Genomic DNA, 18,428 nt, shown 5'->3' with positions numbered 1-18,428 from the left:
GCCAACTTGGACCATGAAGAAGTCAGTTGAATTTGGCTTTCTCTTCAGGTGCCTGGGGGTCTGTGATAATTGCATTCATTGAAGGGCGGCAATATATAGTAGTAAAGAATTCAGGACTGGGAACCAAGCAAGCTGGATTTGAGTCCTGGGACCAACAATTACTATGTGACTTTGGGCAAATGTCTTTGCCCCTCTGGGCTTTATTTCTTCCTTGGTATAGTGGGAATAATAATATTTTCATTCCTTTCTTCAAAGACTTATTGGTGCTGAAGTACTTTGTAAATTGCAAAGTGTTAGAGAAACATAGGTAAGAATCTTAGTGGGAAGCAGCTAATAGGAGAGGGTGACATTTTTAAGGATGACTTGACTTTGTGCTTTAATTTTGGAGCAACCTGAATCTAGAGCCCCTGAATCCAAGCTCAAATGTTTTCCCTTGGAATCAGAGGAAATGCTACCAATTTCATTTAGTAACCATTTACCAAGTGCCTACCAAGTGCCAAAGGTGAGCTCTAGGCTCTGCTCTGCTAGGATCTGAGGGAGATAAGCAGAAAGAAGAGATAAATGGACATTAGACCATATAAGGGCTGGTGGAAGGATTAGAGAGGTTTAGCTTAGAAAAGAGATTTAGAAAAACATGAGTTTTGGCCCCAGAGGGAAGAAGTGGAAATATTGGAGGAAAAGAGGAGTTTCAGAGAGGTTTATTTTGACTAGGCAAAACAACTGGCATTTATATAGTGTTTTAAGACTTAGGAAACGCTTTACAAATATCATCTCATTTGTCCTCATCACAACCTTGAAAGTTAGGTGCGATTTCTCATTTTGCAGAAGAGGAAACTGAGGCAGATAGTAAAGTGACTTTCCTAGGATCACACAACTAGTTAAGTGTCTCAGACTGGATTTGAAATTAGGTCTTAATAATTCCAGGTTCAATGCTTTGTTCTTGTATTACCTGTCTGCTTACAAGGAAAAAAAACAAACAAACATTTCCTAACAATGAGAAATCTCTGAAAGGCAAATGGGCTTCCTCACAAGGTAGTGGGCTCTCCATCATTGGAGATTCCCAAAGTGAAGCTGGAGGACCACTTATTGGTGATACTGGGTAATGGTGTACAGGTGCTCTCTGAGGTTCCTTCATCCTCTGGTTGAGGAATGAGCAATGAGGAAGGAGCAACAATTCTGCTCACAAAGACTTGGATTCAAATCATGCCTACAGCCATTTCTAGCTGGATGACTTTGAACAAATCTCTTTTCCCTGAGCTTTAGTTTCCTCATTTTTTAAATGAGAAGAATGGGACTAGATGAATTCTATGGATCTTAAAATTGGAACATAAATACTGGGGAAATCTCTGCCTTCTCAGGATCCTTTTGGCTGTCATTTTTTTTGCTTTCAGAGGCATTTGTGTAGGCATTTTCCCCACCTACTCTTCCCAAGCCTGCCGGTTTATTGCTGACAACTCCAAAGCTAACATCTTAATGGTGGAGGATGACTGTCAACTTCAAAAGATTCTCAAGGTAATTTTCTCTTTCCCAGGGCAGAGAGTCCGACAGAGCAGCAAGTCTTGCTGAAATTAGGGATTGAGACTCCTGGTCTCTTCCTGGATGTCCAAGATGAGGCAATTGATGCATCCTCTTTGTGATACCCATCAATTCAATTAGTGTTGACCAAATGTCTACTGAATATTTAGCCCAATGGTCAGTGCTGAATGAATTTTGTGGAGGGGGGGGAACTGGAGAGAGAATCTAAGATATAGATAGGAGAACCCATCTCTTGTTGGAGAAACAATATGGCAAATACTTATCAAGGACCTACTGTTGCCTGTATTGGATTTGTACTGGAGATAGCAACCAAAAAAATTCTAAAGAAAAAGAAGAGCAAGTAAGTAAAATGTCTGTCTGGGGATGGATCATAAATATTTGAGGAAAGAAGGAAAGGAATAGATGAAAGAGCAGGGGAGAGTTATATCCAGCCGAATGCAGAATTACAGAAAATAGCAAACAGATAATAAGGTTGTTTTTTTTTTTTAATGGGCAATGAAAAGAAATAAAAGAAAAGAGTACAATGGGAAAGACAAGAGATTTCTTCAAGAAAATTAGAGATATCAAGGGAATGCTTCTTGCAAAAATGTGCATGACAAAAGACAAAATGGTAGTGATATAATTGAAAGGGAGGAGATTAAGAAGAGGTAGCAAGAATACTAGAAGAACTATATAAGAAAGATCTTAACAACACTGGTAGCTACTATAGTGTAATTACTGATCTAGAGCCAGATATCTTGGAGAATGAAGTCAAATGGGCCTTAGGAAGCATTGCTAACAATAAGGCAGGTGGAAGTGACAGAATTCCAGCTGAGCTATTTAAAATACTAAAAGATGAGGCTATTAAAATGCTGTACTCCATAGGCCAGCAAATTTGGAAAATTAAACTATGGAAATCCATTGAAAAAAAAATCCGTTTGTATCCTGATCCTAAGGAAGAGAAATACCAAGGAATGTTCAAGTTACAAAACTTATTTCATACAACAACAAAGTTATGCTTAAGATCCTACAAGTTTAGTTTGTGAACTGAGAATTACAACAAGGGCCAGTTGATTTTCTAAGAGGCAGAAGAATCAGAGACCAAATTGTCAAAATTCTCTGGATTACGGAGAAAGCAAGGGAGTTCCAGAAAAGCATCTACTTCTGCTTCATTGATTACACCAAAGCCTTTGATGTGTGGATCATCCCAAAATGTGGCAAGACCTCAGAGAGATAGGAGTGCCAGATCATCTTATTTGTCTCCTAAGGAACTTGTACAAAATCAGAGAAACAACAGTTAGAACCGAACATGGAATAACAGATTGATTTAAGATTGGGAAAAAAGAGTATGACAAGGTTGTACATTGTCATCTTATTCATTTAACTTATATTCAAAGTACACCATGTAAAATGCCAACATGGACAAATCAAAAGCCAGAATTAAGGCTGCTGGGAGAAATATCAATAACCTCTGATATGCAAATGATACCTCTCTGGTGGCATAAAGTAGTCTTAAGTCTCTTGATGAGGGTAAAAGAGGAGAATCTAATAGCTGACTTGAAGTCTTAGTTTTCTCATAATATAATAATATTATGTCATAATATATATAATATAATCATAAAATAATAATAATACTAATAGCTCTTATCTTCCCAGGTTGTTGTGAGGATTGCATGACATAACAAACCCTAAGGAACTATACAAATGTTAACTATTATTCTTATCATACATTTATAAATATCTTGCAAAATATACTTATTTAACTGTCAGCTTTTAAATGATGATGATGAGGAGGAGGAGGATGCTATCCATTAGATTGTAAACTCCTTTTTCTTTTTTTCCCTTTTATCCAGTATTTAGCACTTTAATCAATACTTGATTGACTGATAAGTACATTGGGCAAGGCAAAACAGTTGATATCCCATTTTATAATATATAACTTTATGGATATAACATGTATTTCTAAATTATATATAGCATATATAATATCATATACCTTTATAATATGTAATATAACTTTCATGCACCCCAAACCCTGAGTATTTATCTGTTTATTTCTGCTTTGCCATATTCTTTTTTTTTTTTTTTTTCAGATCCAGGATCACTTACGTCATCTGAAAGCTATTGTCCAATATAAAGACAAACTGACAAAGAAGCTACCTAACACTTACACTGTATGTATGAGCTATGAAGGAGCCAAAGGGATAGAGAGGGAAAGACTACTGAAAATACTGGGCACTAATTAAAAAGGGATGGAGGCCTGTGGTGAGACAGGTTGACCACCAGATCAAGAACTGAGCACATAGAGCAAGTGGATGGATATATCTGGTGGCCTAGGAGGAGACAGGGGTATTTTTCTCACTTTTTCTCCAATCTGAATTATGAGACTATGGTAGACCGACCAACCAGTTGAAATATAATGATTACATGACTATGGCCACAGTGCTGAACTTGGCTGGGACCAAGAGCCAGGAGGGTCCAAGAGCTTCGGGGAAGGTTCAGTACACATTGCAAGGCTCATCAAAATATTTGAGGACCTTTATGTTAAGGAAAGGAGGATTGTGGAAATGGTTTAATTATACTATGAACAAGGAGTTGAAAATGACTTAAAGGGCCCCTGATGGTTTCTCATAATTACTTGGGGAGACTGGTTTCCACAATTTCTCTTAATGATTTAGAGAGTCAGGCTATTGATTCTCCTTTATATTCTAGTCATCTGTGTGTTTTTGCCTCTCCACCTACCTATATAGTGGGAAGAATTCCTCACCCTTGGGAGAAATGTTTCTGATGAAGTGCTGGACAGGGTCATTGATTCACAGAAACCCAACCAGTGCTGTATGCTGGTCTATACCACGGGGACCACGGGAGCACAGAAGGCAATTATGATCAGTCATGACAATGTAAGTGTCTTCCTCTGAGGCCCCCAAATCTAGGCCCCTATGTCTTCTGAAGGCCCTAGACATGGGCACTAGAAAGCAGTGTAATAGATCACAGGGATTCTACATCCCATGACTTAGCAATCAATGGGGGAGGAGACGTCTAACTTCTTGGGGTCTGAATTCTCCTGTCACTAGGTCCCCTAAAACACTCTTTATGGACTTATGTTTCATCCTTTGTAAAGTGACAGGGAGAAGGGGTCACTTGTAGATGAACCTTTTTAGAACTGACATTTTAAAATTTTATAATTTATAAATTGGAAAAACTAACATTGTACATTTTCCTAACATTTTGAAGGTATGATTATAACAGCAACCATAGTGATGTAGTATTTTAAATTTTGTTAAGTTCATTCATATATATTTCATTTGAATTCACCATAAACCTGAGCTAGGTATTATTATCTGCATTTTATAAATTAGGCAAGTAAATCTCAGAGAGGTTAATTCCAATTTACAAATTATAAAAATGAGGCTGATAGAAATTAAACTACTTGCTAATGGACGTATGATGTTAGAGTCAAAGTTGGAACTTAGGTCTCCAAATTCCAAGACCATTTCTCCTTCCAAACTCCCCTGTTACTGTTGAGGGCCCCACCATATTTCATTGTTTGATATGTTCAGTGTTTGATTATCCAGATGCAGTCCATTCTACTCTTAAAAGCTCCATGTTGTAGGGTGTTTTTCCCAAGCGGCCAGCCAAAATCTGTCTCTGTGCACTGGCAATCATCAATGGATCTAAGAGCTTTTATGAAGGACCTATTATATGCCAGACATTGTGGGGATATAAAATCCATCTTTGCATCAGCAATTATTGATCGATATGACTGCAGTCATGAAGTGCCTACTATGTGCCTGGCACCTTAGAGATACAAAATCCACCTCTGCATTGGCAATCACCAATTAATCAAACAGCATTTATGAAGGGCCTACTATGTGCCTGGCACCTTGGGGATACAAGGAAAAATAAAAATAGTTCCTGCCATAAAAGAACTCAGTGTAATGACCACATGCAGACAACTAGGTCCCTACAAGATACAGAGCAGGTAGATGGGAGGTAGAAGTGGAGGTGGGGGAGAACCGAGAAAGGCTTCTGGCTACAATGGAATTAGAGCTGATTCTTGAAAGGAGCCGTATCCAGTGGGTAGAGGTCAGGAGAAAGAGCTTCTAGGAAGGGAAAGCAGACAGGCCTTTGGGTCCTGAGCTGGGAGATGGGACATGGGATAGACTAGTATAGGGAGATAGGGCAGATTATATGAATGGGAATCCAAGACAAGAACAGAAATGTAGAAGAGATTCAGGTGGCCAACGACCAATGGGGGATTTTATATTTGCTCCTAGAGGTAACAGGGAGTCATGATGGCTGCAGTCAGTAAAAGGGCTGGGATTTCAACCCAGATTTTGTAGTTCTCGATTTATTACTACTCTGCTGACCTTTAATAATCAACATTCTGAGGAAGAAACTGAATCCCATTTCACATAAAGATAAATTTTAGGCAATTCCCCAGGCCCTGGATCTCCAGGAACTCAAACAGTAGCTAATTCACTGATGGATTGTCCTGGAATGTCTTGTATCTTAATAATCACAGCTGGTAGCTGTTGTGACCCTGGCCAAGTCACTTAACCCAATTGCCTCAGCAAAAATAGTAATACTAATAATAACAGCTAGCATTGATATAATACCTAGTTTGTGCCAGGCACATATCCAGATGTTGTCTCATTTGACCCCCACAACAACCCTGGGAGAATAGGTGTTATAATTCCCCCATTTCAGAGTTGAGGAAACTGAATCAAACAGTTAAGTGGTTAAGTGACCAATCCAGAGTCACTCAGTTCATGAGTGAAGTGGGATTTGAACTTCGGTTTTCTTGACTTCAGGCTCAGAGTGCCCTCCATTGTACCTACATCTGTGAGAATGTTATAGGAAAATGTTTTAGCTGGATAGACCCGTCCAGGTGTTCTTAACTTTGTGTCCATTGTAAGTAGACTCGAGAGGAGTCCATGAACTTGGATGGGAAAAAAAATATGGCTTTCTTTTAACGAATCTTTAACTGTAATGTATTTATTTATTTATTTTACTTTAATTGTAATTTAGCATTCCAGCCAGTTATTTAAAAGTATTCTTCTGGAACACAAAATTATGCAAATGTTAAATTTGTTGTTAATTTGTTAAATTCAATGTTAAAAACTATATTTGCATATATTTGGAAAAATAAAAAGCTATTTTTTCCTTAAGATTCTTCTTTAATAAAATTTCCTCGATATTTGATTTTTATTGTCATGAGTGTATTTCTTTTTTTTTTTTTTTGTATTGAAGCTTTTTATTTTCAAAACATATTCAAGGATAATTTTTCACCACTGACCCTTGCAAAATCATTCCTCTCTTCCCAGCCCCTCTCCTAGATGGCAAATAATTCACTATATGCTAAACATGGTAAATATATATTTGTAAATCCATATTTATACAATTATCTTGGAAAAAGTTAATTTTTAAAAAATATTGTTCTAAGGAGAGGGATATAGTCTTCCCAGACTGCTAGTGAAGTTCAGGACCTCTAAAAGGTTAAGAACCTCTGATCTAATTTAATCTCCTCATTTTAGAAATGGTCACATGAAGGCCAGAACTGGAGTCAGGGGACCAGAGCTCCCCACTTGTCCAAGGTCACATACAAGGTCAGGAATTGTATCTGGGCTAATGATTCCTATTAATTAGAGGTAGCTAGAGTATTCAGGGCATAGAGCTGGCCCTGGAGTCAGGAAGAACTGAATTCAAACGCGGCCTCTAATTCTGACTGCATTTAATCAGTACTTCTTCTCTTCCCCACTTTTCCCCACTTACACAACCTGTGTTTCAGATCACATGGACCACAATGGCTGTGCTCCAAAACCTTCCCTACACTTATCCCCCTGATAATCAAGAGATGCTGGTGAGCTACCTCCCCCTCTCTCTGATCACAGCTCAGATTTTTGAAATATGGATCCCTATCGCCATTGGGGCTGCCATCTTCTTTGCTGAACCTGAAGCCATGACGGTATGTGCCCCTGGGGGTAAGTGCAAGGTTTGAAATCCCAGCAGACAAAAGCAGCAGGTGAGACCCGGCTACGGAAGCCCATTCTAAACCTGGAGCCTCATTTAAAGGCAAACATCTCCCTTTGGGGTAATGGGTGCTGGGGTTATTTCATGTAATTCTCTGGTGTAAGTCAATGTACCTATAAAGACTCACTCTGTTGCCCGGTCTCTGCAGGCAATACAGGGGAATTATCATGGGATTGCAGGCCAAAGAAGGCATCCAAATACAGCAAACTCACTGCTGTGTGAGCTTCTATTCTTTTCTCCTCCTCCTTCCCCAACATCATGGTTGGAGAATCTTATAAATGGAAATGAACATGAAGCTTACCTGGAGAGAGAATGAGAATACTGGATTTGGAACCAGATAATCTAGTTTTTCATCTTTTCTGTCACTTACTATCCATATGACTTTAGCCCCTTTTCCTTTATGGATATCAAATTCCCCCATCAGTCAAATGAAGGGACTGGCTTTAATGGTCTAATCCAGCCAAAATAAACATATTATAGTAGAAAGATCACCACATCTTGAATCTATAGATTTAAGTTCAAATCCCACATCTAATGCTTTCTACTTTGTGTGATCTTGGTAATTTAATCTGCTTGGCTGTTAGTTTCCTCATCTGTAAAAGGGAAGGGAAGAATGGAATAAAACTGGATTAAGGGACCTCTGATTTTTAATCTCTTTCATCTCCAAATGAAATCAGTATGTACAAAACTGAGTTCATCTTAACTGAACTCAAACCTTCCCTTTTTCCTAAATTCTCTATTTCTCCTAAGGGTGCCATCATTCTCCCAATCATGCTAATCCAATTTAACAAAGTCTATTGATTTAAGTTCTTCTCCTCTTCTTTTTCTAGCCCTTCTTTCTTTGATTTCCTTCCTGAGCTTAAACAATCTATAACTCTTTAGTGATAGAAATGACGGTAAATGAGGTTAAGTGAGCTTGGAAATAACACAGATATTAATGCTAACTCTAGCTCTTGCTGTTCAAATGAATGTAATCGCGTAATACCAAGGATTGAATCCCTGAGTCCATTTATGCTGAAAATGGAATGTTAGAGATGGCATTAATCTTAGAATATAGAACATAGAATATCAGAATGGGGAATGAACTCATAATCTACAAGTCAGATCTGGAAGGGTCCTTTGAACCCTAAGAACTGGGAAGAATCTTTAAAACATAATCAACAAAAAGTTATCATGTGTTTATTAAATGCTTATTACATGCCAGCCACTATGCTAAGTGCTGGGGATAAAAAAGGCAAAAATAGTTCTTACTTTCAAGGAGTTCAGGGTTTTTTTGTTATATTTATTTATTCATCCATTTATTTAACTGGAGACAAAATGCCTTGTAAAAATATAGTCAGCTAATAAAAATATTTAAATAGAATAGGAAATTCCCAAGGGTAAAATGATGCTATCCAGATTTTTTTTAAAACATTCATTAAATTTTTTTTTTGAGTTCCAAATTTCTCTCTTCCTCCTTCCTCAGTGAGCTGGTAAGCAATTTGATATAGGTTATGCATGTGCAATCATGTGAAACATTTCCATATTATTCATGGTGTGAAAGAAAACACAGATGCAAAGGAAAAAAAAATAAAGTGAAAAATAGTATACTTTTATCTGCCTTCAGACTCCATCAGTTCTTTCTCTGAGAATAGCAGTTTTCATCATGAGTCCTTTGGAATTGTCTTGGATCATCGTATTGCTGAGAATGAACTCACACCCTAATGGGGGAGACAATATGTAATATCTACATATAAATAAGATGCATACAGACTAAATTGGAAATGATCAACAGTGGTACTAACAGTGAGAGAGTTAGATAAGGCTTCTTGTTGAAGGTGGGAATTTAGCTGGGACTTGAAAGAAGTCAAGGAAAATGGAAGGCAGAGATGAGGAATTTTTTTTTTGAGTGAAATTATTCTAGTCCCCTGGAGGACAACTAGAGAAAATGTCCTGAGTGCTTTTTGAGGAGAACTGTCAGGAGGTAAATGTCACTGAATTACTGAAGATGTAGAGACTAACGAAGAGACAAGACGGTAAGAAGGAGCCAGCTTATTAAGGCTTTATAAGGCAAACAGAGGATTCTTTATTTGATCTTGGAGGGATAGAAGGCCATTTGTTTAGATGAAGAAGAAAAAAGGGACAGGACAAAGCTTAAAGGGATCCTCATGGATAATGGGAAGAGCCTCTGTGAAGAAAGAGCATAAAAGGCTAAGAAGGAACAGTCACAGAAAGGGAGAATTGGGAGGGAAGAGTATCAGGAAAACCTAGGAGAGAAATGAGGAAAAGGGGAGAGGGTACAGAAAGGTCAAGGAGATGGAAGACTGAGAAAAGCTTGAAAAAATCAGAACGATAAGGGACTTTATGATTTAGACTATCAATGCTAGAACCTAGAATGACAGAACCAGAAGGAATTTAGGACTTAGAATGTCAGGGCTGGGAGGGTTCTTAGAACCCAGGATGTCAGAGCTGGGAGGGCCCTTAGAACCCAGGGTGTCAGAGCTGGGAGGGCCCTTAGAACCCAGACTGTCAGAGCTGGGAGGGCCCTTAGAACCCAGGATGTCAGAGCTGGGAGGGCCCTTAGAACCCAGACTGTCAGAGCTGGGAGGGCCCTTAGAACCCAGGGTGTCAGAGCTGGGAGGGTCCTTAGAACCCAGACTGTCAGAGCTGGGAGGGCCCTTAGAACCCAGACTGTTAGAGCTGGGAGGGCTCTTAGAACCCAGGATGTCAGAGCTGGGAGGGCCCTTAGAACCCAGACTGTAAGAGCTGGGAGGGCCCTTAGAACCTAAGATGTCAGAGCTGGGAGGGCTCTTAGAACCCAGGAGGTCAGAGCTAGGAGGGCCCTTAGAACCCAGGAGGTCAGAGCTGGAAGGGCCCTCAAAATCTGGAAAGTCAGACCTGGGTTGCAGTCTCAGAATAGAGAAAATTGCATGCCAGTGGATCTTAGAAGATATTCTTTGCAATGGAACAAAACAAATATTTATTTAGTGCTTGAGTATATTACTGCTTTAGAGGCCAAGAAAGATAGTTAAGATAATGTCCATGTCTTCATGGAGGTCACCATCAAATGGGGGAAATAAGATACCAAAATGGATGGTTACACTACATAAAAATTACATTTGGTAAAGCAATGGAAAATCTCAAAAGAAAGTTTCTATGTGAAGGTTATTGGGGGTTTATGGGGAAGGTTATTACCAACAAAAGGGAAGGGGCTTGGACATTAAAAGAGAATTCTCTTTCTGGAGAAGGTGGCATTTGAACTGGATTTTTGAATTAAAGATAGAAATTCAACAGATGAAGAGGAGGAGGGAGATAGAAAACAGTGTGAACCAAAATTGGAAATGGGAGAGTCCGGGATATATTTGGGAGAAAGAGAGTTCTCCAGTTTGAAATGGAGCTTGAAATTAATAAACTGGAGGTATGGGTGATAGTAACATGGTGGGGGTTTGTACCAGGTTGTGAAGGATGAGCTGAGAAACCTTAAGTTTCTCAGATCTAATTTGATGCCTTTCCTTTGATAATAAACCCGAGGCCTAGAATGGATTAGGAACTTGGGTCAGTGGCAAGCCTGAGACTTACTTGAGGCCTTCTGGCTCCCAGTCTAGAGAGTTTTCATAATTCTTTTCTGATTTCTTGATCTTCATCATGTTAGATTCGGGAATCTCTGATAAACACACTGCGGGAGGTGAGACCTACTACCTTCTGTGGAGTTCCTGAAATCTGGGAAGAGATACAGCAGAAGCTGTATTCAGAACAGATGCTGGCCACCTCCTTCAAGAAGTCTATGATCGTCTGGGCCAAGAAAGTGGGACTGAAAACAAACCTGAACCGGGAAACTGAGTGAGTAGGAAACCATTGACTTTTTCTCTTTCTTTCTTTTATTCTCTCAGCATTGACTCTACAAACATGTATTAAGCACCTAACGATATACAGAGCACTGGGCTAGGCTCTGGGAAGGTACAAAGATAAACAAGGACAGAGACCTCTGGATCCCCAGCTGCTTTCTACCTGGGTGGCTCATAGGTATCTCCAACTGAGCTGATCCGAAATGGAACTCCCTCACAAGGCCCAGCTCTGATGAACTTCACCATTATTCTTCCAGTCACCTAGATGGGCATTTCTGGAGTTTAGGAAGGAAAGAAGGAAGGAAGAAAGGAAGGAAGGAAGGAAAGAAGGGAGAGAGAGGGAGGGAGAAAGAAAGGAAGGAAGGGACAGAGGGAGGGAGGGAGGAAGGAAGGAAGGAAAAAAAGGAAGGAAGGAAGGAAAGAAGGAAGGAAAAAAGGAAGGAAGGAAGGAAAGAAGGAAGGAAAAAAGGAAGGAAGGTAGGGAGGAAGAAACTTAAACTCCTACTTAAATTTAAAGGAAGGGAGGAAGAGATTTAAACTCCTAATATGAAAGTTACATGCAAATCAATGCATGGCATATTTAAAGAAATTAGGTAAAAATTGTTACTGGAGAAAGACACAAGAACAAATAAAGAGCTCATAAGTAGCAAAAATATTGTAGAATGGATTAAAACTATTATTGAAAGCTAAGAGAAAGACACAGAGACAGTTTTTTAAAAACTTAATTAAATTTAATCTACTTAAAGTAGATTTACTAATTGAAAAGATACATTTTGTTCAATTAAAAATTAACTCTGAGATACAACTTCACACCTCTCAGATTGGCTAAAAGTGACAGGAAAAGACATTGGTAAATGTTTGAGAGGATGTGGGAAAACTGGGACACTAATACATTGTTGGTGAAGTTGTGAACTGATCCAAGCATTCTGGAAAGCAATATGGAACCATGCCCAAACTTTGCATACTCTTTGATAAAGCATCTTACTACTGGGCTTATATCCCAAAGAGATCAAAAAAAGGGAAAAGGACCCACATGTGCAAAAATGTTTGTAGCAGCCCCTCTTTGTAGTGGCCAGAAACTGGAAATTGACTGGATGTTCATCAATTGGAGAATGGCTGAAGAAATTGTAGTATATGAATGTTATGGAATATTATTTTTCTGTAAGAAATGGCCAGCAGGAGGATTTCAGAAAGGCCTAGAGAGACTTACATGAACTGATGCTGAGTGAAATGAGCAGGACCAGGAGATCATTATATACTTCAACAAAATACTATATAATGATCAATTCTGATGGATGTGGCCATCTTTGGCAATGAGAGGATCCATATCAGTTCCAACTGATCAGTAATAAACAGAACCAGCTATACCCAGTGAAAGAACTCTGGGAAATGAATGTGGACCACAACATAGTGTAATGTTTTTCTCTAAAATGTAATGTTCTCTGGGAGCAGGTTTCTCCAGGGGCTTCTGGAGGCAGTCTTTGTTTCAGTTCCATGTAATCACCCCAAATGCAGCTAGGAGTTTAAAAAGTCCAAAACCTTTATGTATCCTTCAAAGTCTTGTCTCCTTCACTTGGGGCTCGGCGAGTTTTTCTTAGAGGCCTTCTGTAGTCTTGATTCCGAGAACTTAAGCTGCCTTCTCTGGCTTGTGAATCTCCTTGGCTGAATCCTGGCTGAGGCTCAGAAAGTTCTAGTGCATTTGTGTGTCTGGCCCTGAGAGCTTCTTGCTTATATGCTGTACACTGAGTACACACCAATCATTATAGCACTAGGAAATCATTATTTGTTGTAGGATTAAATCAATTCTAAACTAGATTTAACCACTGTCTCCTCAATTCCACTTACTTAGCACCTTGTAAGAATCCTAACAACATAGCATTTACACTCTTTCTGTTGTTTGCTTGCATTTTTGTTTTTCTTCCCAGTTTATTTTTACCTTCTTTCTAAATATGATTTTTCTTGTGCAACAAGATAACTATATAAATATGTATAATATATTGTATTTAACATATACTTTAACATGTTTAACATGTATAGGACTGCCTGCCTTCTAGAGGAGGGGATGGAGGGAAGGAGGGGAAAAGTTGAAACAGAAGTTTTTGCAAGGATCAATGTTGAAAAATTACCCATGCATATGTTCTGTCAATAAAAATCTATAATAATTAAAAAAAGAAATACATGCAAAAAAATTCTTCCCAGAATTAATGAAATCAGTTTCACATTTCCACTGTGAGAAGTTCAACATTAGAGATAACCGCTAGGGTGAGGAGGCTTTTGTGGCATGGTAGGGACAATCCTAAGAATAAGAGAATCAAGAACAAGTCTTTGAGAGGAATAATCTCAAAGTTGAAGTTAAAATGGAAAGAATTCAAATACATAATAAGGACTTTATATTTATATGAAATAATTCTATTAAAATTGAGAGTGTATCAGTTTAAAATAAAATTTAGCATTAAAATCTATAAGAAAAAGCTTGCAGATGCACAAGAAGAAATTGCTAGATAGGAAATCGTATGAATTAATGAAGACTGAAGTAAAGAGTAGGAGGAAAACAACATATACAATGACAGAAACAACATAGAACAAAAAATACCTGTCATATCATCACAATAATCAACCTCAGTCCAAAGGAGAAAATGTATCTTCCTACAAACAGAGGGGATAGAGTGCATATGATGAGATAGCTTCTTATACAAAGAATTGAAAAGGAAAAAAAAGTTTATATATGACAATATCAATCTCTGTTTTATGTCTTGTTTTTTGTAAAGTACATTTTAATTTAAACATAGTTCAACTTTCTAGTTTGTGACCCTTTCTGAACTTTTTTTGTTTCCTTTGACATGTATAAAAAATGTTTTATTGATAGTTTCTTATTTTTTTAAAAAAAATTTCTTTTTAAAAATTTTAAAATTTGTATGTCTATGACTACAGATCCTCCACCCTCATAATTGCCCTCCTTCCATTTCAGAAACCTCTCCCTTGTAACAAATAAGTCAACAAGCAAAATAGATGCACATATTGGTAATGTCTGGAACCGAATATTTCTGTCTACACTTCTAGTCCCTAACCTCCTTGCCAAGAGGTGGGAAATTAACTCTATTATAAAATAACACTAAGGACAACTAGATAGTACAGTGGAGAGAGCATCACCTCAGTTAGATCTGAGTTCAAATCTAGTTTCAGATACTTAACACATCCTAGCAATGTGATCCTGGGCAAATCATCTAATCCCAATTGCCTTGAAAGAAATCATTTAAAAAAAATGAAATTAGATATTTATTTCAAAGCTACAAAATTTAAGAGTAGTTCAAATTACATTCTTCACATCAAGTTCTTTCCAAAGTATGAAAAAATCACGTGTTCATGACTAGCCATTACTTTGAGCATAGTTCTTAAGTCTTTCACAATTGTTTTCCTTTACAATGTTGTATCTCATTTTATAAATTGTTCTCCTATTTCTAGTCACTTCACTCTGTAACATTTCATACTAGATTCCTCTGAATCCATCCTTTTAAAATTTTTGAATGACACAATAATATTTTATTACATTTATATGCTATACTTTGTTGAACTGTTCCATAAGTCATGGGATACCTAGTTTGTTTTCAATTCTTTGCTATGGTATAAGTCCTGCTGTAAATATTTTTTTATCATTTACTTTCCCTCTTTCTTTGATCTCTTGGGAAAATGTAACCATTCAGTAGCAACAATGAATCAAAGAATATTCACAGTTTAGTGACTTTTGGAATATACTTATGAATTACTTTCCAGAATAGATAAATTAATTCACAACTTTGCTAGTGATGCACGTGTGCCCATTTTTCTACAGCCCCTCCAAAAGTTATATTTTTCCTCTTTTTGAACATCTTTGAGAACCTGGTGAAAGTAAGTTAAAATAACCTACAAGTCATTTAAATTTACTTTTCTCTTATTAATAGAAATTTGGATAATTTTTTAGGGTTATTAATAGATTATATTCCTTGTTTTTTAAAACTTCTTTTTCACATAGTTCAACCCTACAATTTGTATTTCTACTAAACCATCACTGAAAAAAGATAATCATTTTATTTCTCTTTAATTTTGTTTCACATTCTCACTCTTAATTTTGTCTTTTTTCTTCAACGGCCCACACCACCCACTTAGGCTATCTTCGTGCCTTGATTTAAGCTTTAATGATAAAATAAAGATTATTTCTTATGAGTGCCATCTTTTCTTCTCAACATATTTTTCTCTTCTTTATTTTATTTTTTCAAATACATGTAAAAATTACTTTAAGATTCATTTTTAATAATTTTGAACTCCAAATTCAATTCAATATAGATTATACATGTGCTATCATTCAAAATTTATTTCAAAATTATCCATGTTGCAAGAGAAAACACAAAAGAAGAATTAAATTTAAAAAGGATGCCTCTATTTGCATTCAGATTTCATGTATTCTTTCTCTGCAGATAGATAGCATTTTTAAAAAAATCACAAGATCTTCAGAATTATCTCAGATCTCTGCATTGCTGAGAATACCTAACTACTGTAGGATTGTCTGTGGGATATTACTATTATTGGGTACAATATTCTCCTGGCTTTGCTTACTTCACATTGTATTGGTTCATGCATATTTTTCCAAGTTTTTTTCTGAGAGTATTCTACTTGTCATTTCTTAGAGCATAATAGTATTCCATTACAATAATATATGACCTAACTTGTTCAGCCACTTCCCTATTGACAGACATCTCCTCCCCCTCAATTTCCAATTCTTTGCCACCACAAAAATAGCTGATATATAAACATTTTTGCAGATATAGGTCCTTTTCTCCTTTTCCTTTTTCCTTTGATTTCTTTGGGATACAGACATGATAGTGGTATTGCTGGGTCAAAAATCATACATAGTGTAATAATCCTTTGGGCATAATTCCAAACTCTTCTTCAGAATGGTTGATGAATTCACAATTCCATCAACAATGTATAAGTGTCCCAATTTTTCCACATCCTCTCCAACATTTATCATTTTCCTTTTCTGTTTCATTAGCCAATTTAATAGGTGTGAGTTCTTATCTCAGAGTTGTTTTAATTTGCATTTCTCTAATAATGATTTAGGGCTAAAGATAGCTTTCTCTCTCATGTGGCAGCTTTGATTTTGTTTGTGAAACATCTTTTTAATCTATCAATTGGAGAATGACGTACATTCTTATAAATTTGATTCAATTCTTTATATATTTGAGAAATTACTGTCCTTTTATTTTTTTTTCAAATATTTCATTATTTGCCATTAGATATAAAACTTCTAACATTAAAAAAAACCTGAATTACAAAGGGTCTCCCTCCCTTCCTTCACCTCCCCTTTACTCTCTCCCCTGCCCATTGAAAAGGAAAATAATTTGATAATAGATTAGAGATGTACAGTTATGCAAAGCATATTTCCCTATTAGTCATGTGAAAAACACACACATGTACACAGATCAAAAACCTCCTCCCCTAAAAAAATAAGAATAAAAAAAGCATGTATTGATTTGAATTCAAACTCCATCAGTTCTTTATCTGGAGCTGGATAGCATTTATTGTCATGAGTCCTTTGGAATTACCTTAGATAATTATACTGCTAAGAATAGTTAAATCATTCATAGTTGGTTATCTTAGAATGATGCTATTATTGTGTACAATATTCTTCTGGTTCTGCTTACTTCACTTTACATCAGTTCATGTTAAGGGTTCCCAAGTTTTTCTAAAAGTATTATGTTTGTAATTTCTTATAGCACAATAGTATTCCATCATAATCATATACCACAACTTGTTCAGCTATTCCATACTTGAACATCTCATTTTCCAATTCTTTAGCAATACAAAAAGAGCTGCCATAAGTATTTTTGTAGATATAGATTTTTTTTCTCCTTTTAATTTGATGTCTTTGGGATACAGACCTGGTAGTGATATTTCTGGGTCAAAGTTATACACAATTTAATAGCTTTTAGGGGGCATAATTCAAATTATTCTCCAGACTGGTTGGATCAGTTAACAACTCCATCAACAATGCATGAGTGTCTTAAATCTCCTAACATTTATTGTTTTTCTTTCTTGTCTTATTAGACAATCTGATAGGTATGGGATGATACCTCATTTCTCTCACCAATAGTGATTTGGAGCAATTTTTTCCATGTGACTATAGATAGCTTTAATTTTTTTCCTCTGAAAACTGCCTGTTTTATAGTCTTTGAACATTTATCTTTTGGGAAATAACTTGTCTTATAAATTTTGACTCAGTTTTTTTTATATTTGAAAAAATGAGACCTTTATCTGAGAGCCTTACTGTACAAAATTTTTGCCCAGTTTTCTTCTTTCCTTCCAATCTTGGCAGCATTGGTTTTGTTTATACAAAAGCTTTTTATTTTGATGTAATCAAAATTATCCATTTTATATCACATACTGCTCTCTATTTCTTCTTTAGTAATAAATTCTTTCCTTTTCCATAGATCTGACAGGTAAACTATTCCATGCTCCCCTAATTTACTGATGGTAACACCCTTTCTGTCTGAATCATGTACCCATGTTGACCTTATCTTGGTATACAGTGTGAAATGTTGGCCTAGACCTAGTTTCTACCAAATTGCTTTCCAGTTTTCCCAGTCAAATAGTGATTTCTTATTCCAAAAGCTTGGATGGTTGTATTTCTCAAACACAATTATTTTATGGAGAATTCACACATGACACAAAGCCTATGAACAGCTGGCATGATTCTCGAACTTTGTGCATTTCATATTTCTTCAGAGCTAATTCAATTCTGCTTTGCTCATAGAGCACAGGATTTTCTTTGATGAGGGCACGCCATACTGGGTGGTCCTCCTGTGCCAATATCTCCCATGTCATACAATCAATTCTAAAGAAGTTCTTGAGATGTTGAGAGTGTCCTTGTACTGCTTTGCACTGTATGAGTTCTCCATAAAATAGCCTGGACTTTGTTAGTAATATATAAAAATACTAGTCATTTCTGTGAATTTATTTTATATCTTGCAATTTTACTGAAGTTGTTAATTATTTCAACTAAGTTTTTAAATTGATTCTTTA

At 36.7% G+C, this 18,428-nt stretch overlaps 1 protein-coding gene across 4 annotated transcripts in view; it reads left to right on the top strand.

Moving 5' to 3' along the window:
* Positions 1–18,428, top strand: part of LOC127544884 (long-chain-fatty-acid--CoA ligase ACSBG2-like) — a 68,960-nt gene that overhangs the window by 28,619 nt on the left and 21,913 nt on the right. For all 4 annotated transcript variants that reach the window (XM_051971769.1, XM_051971768.1, XM_051971770.1 and 1 more), the window contains exons 5-9: positions 1,392–1,512; positions 3,609–3,689; positions 4,266–4,415; positions 7,307–7,483; positions 11,180–11,367. In XM_051971769.1, the coding sequence (XP_051827729.1) occupies positions 1,392–1,512; positions 3,609–3,689; positions 4,266–4,415; positions 7,307–7,483; positions 11,180–11,367 (717 nt within the window). The remainder of the gene's footprint in view (positions 1–1,391; positions 1,513–3,608; positions 3,690–4,265; positions 4,416–7,306; positions 7,484–11,179; positions 11,368–18,428) is intronic.

The sequence above is a fragment of the Antechinus flavipes genome, chromosome 1 (genome assembly GCF_016432865.1).
Source record: "Antechinus flavipes isolate AdamAnt ecotype Samford, QLD, Australia chromosome 1, AdamAnt_v2, whole genome shotgun sequence".
NCBI classification, from domain to species: domain Eukaryota; kingdom Metazoa; phylum Chordata; class Mammalia; order Dasyuromorphia; family Dasyuridae; genus Antechinus; species Antechinus flavipes.
The sequence above is the reverse complement of the archived record's forward strand: the minus strand, read 5'-3'. Positions and strand labels throughout refer to the sequence as shown.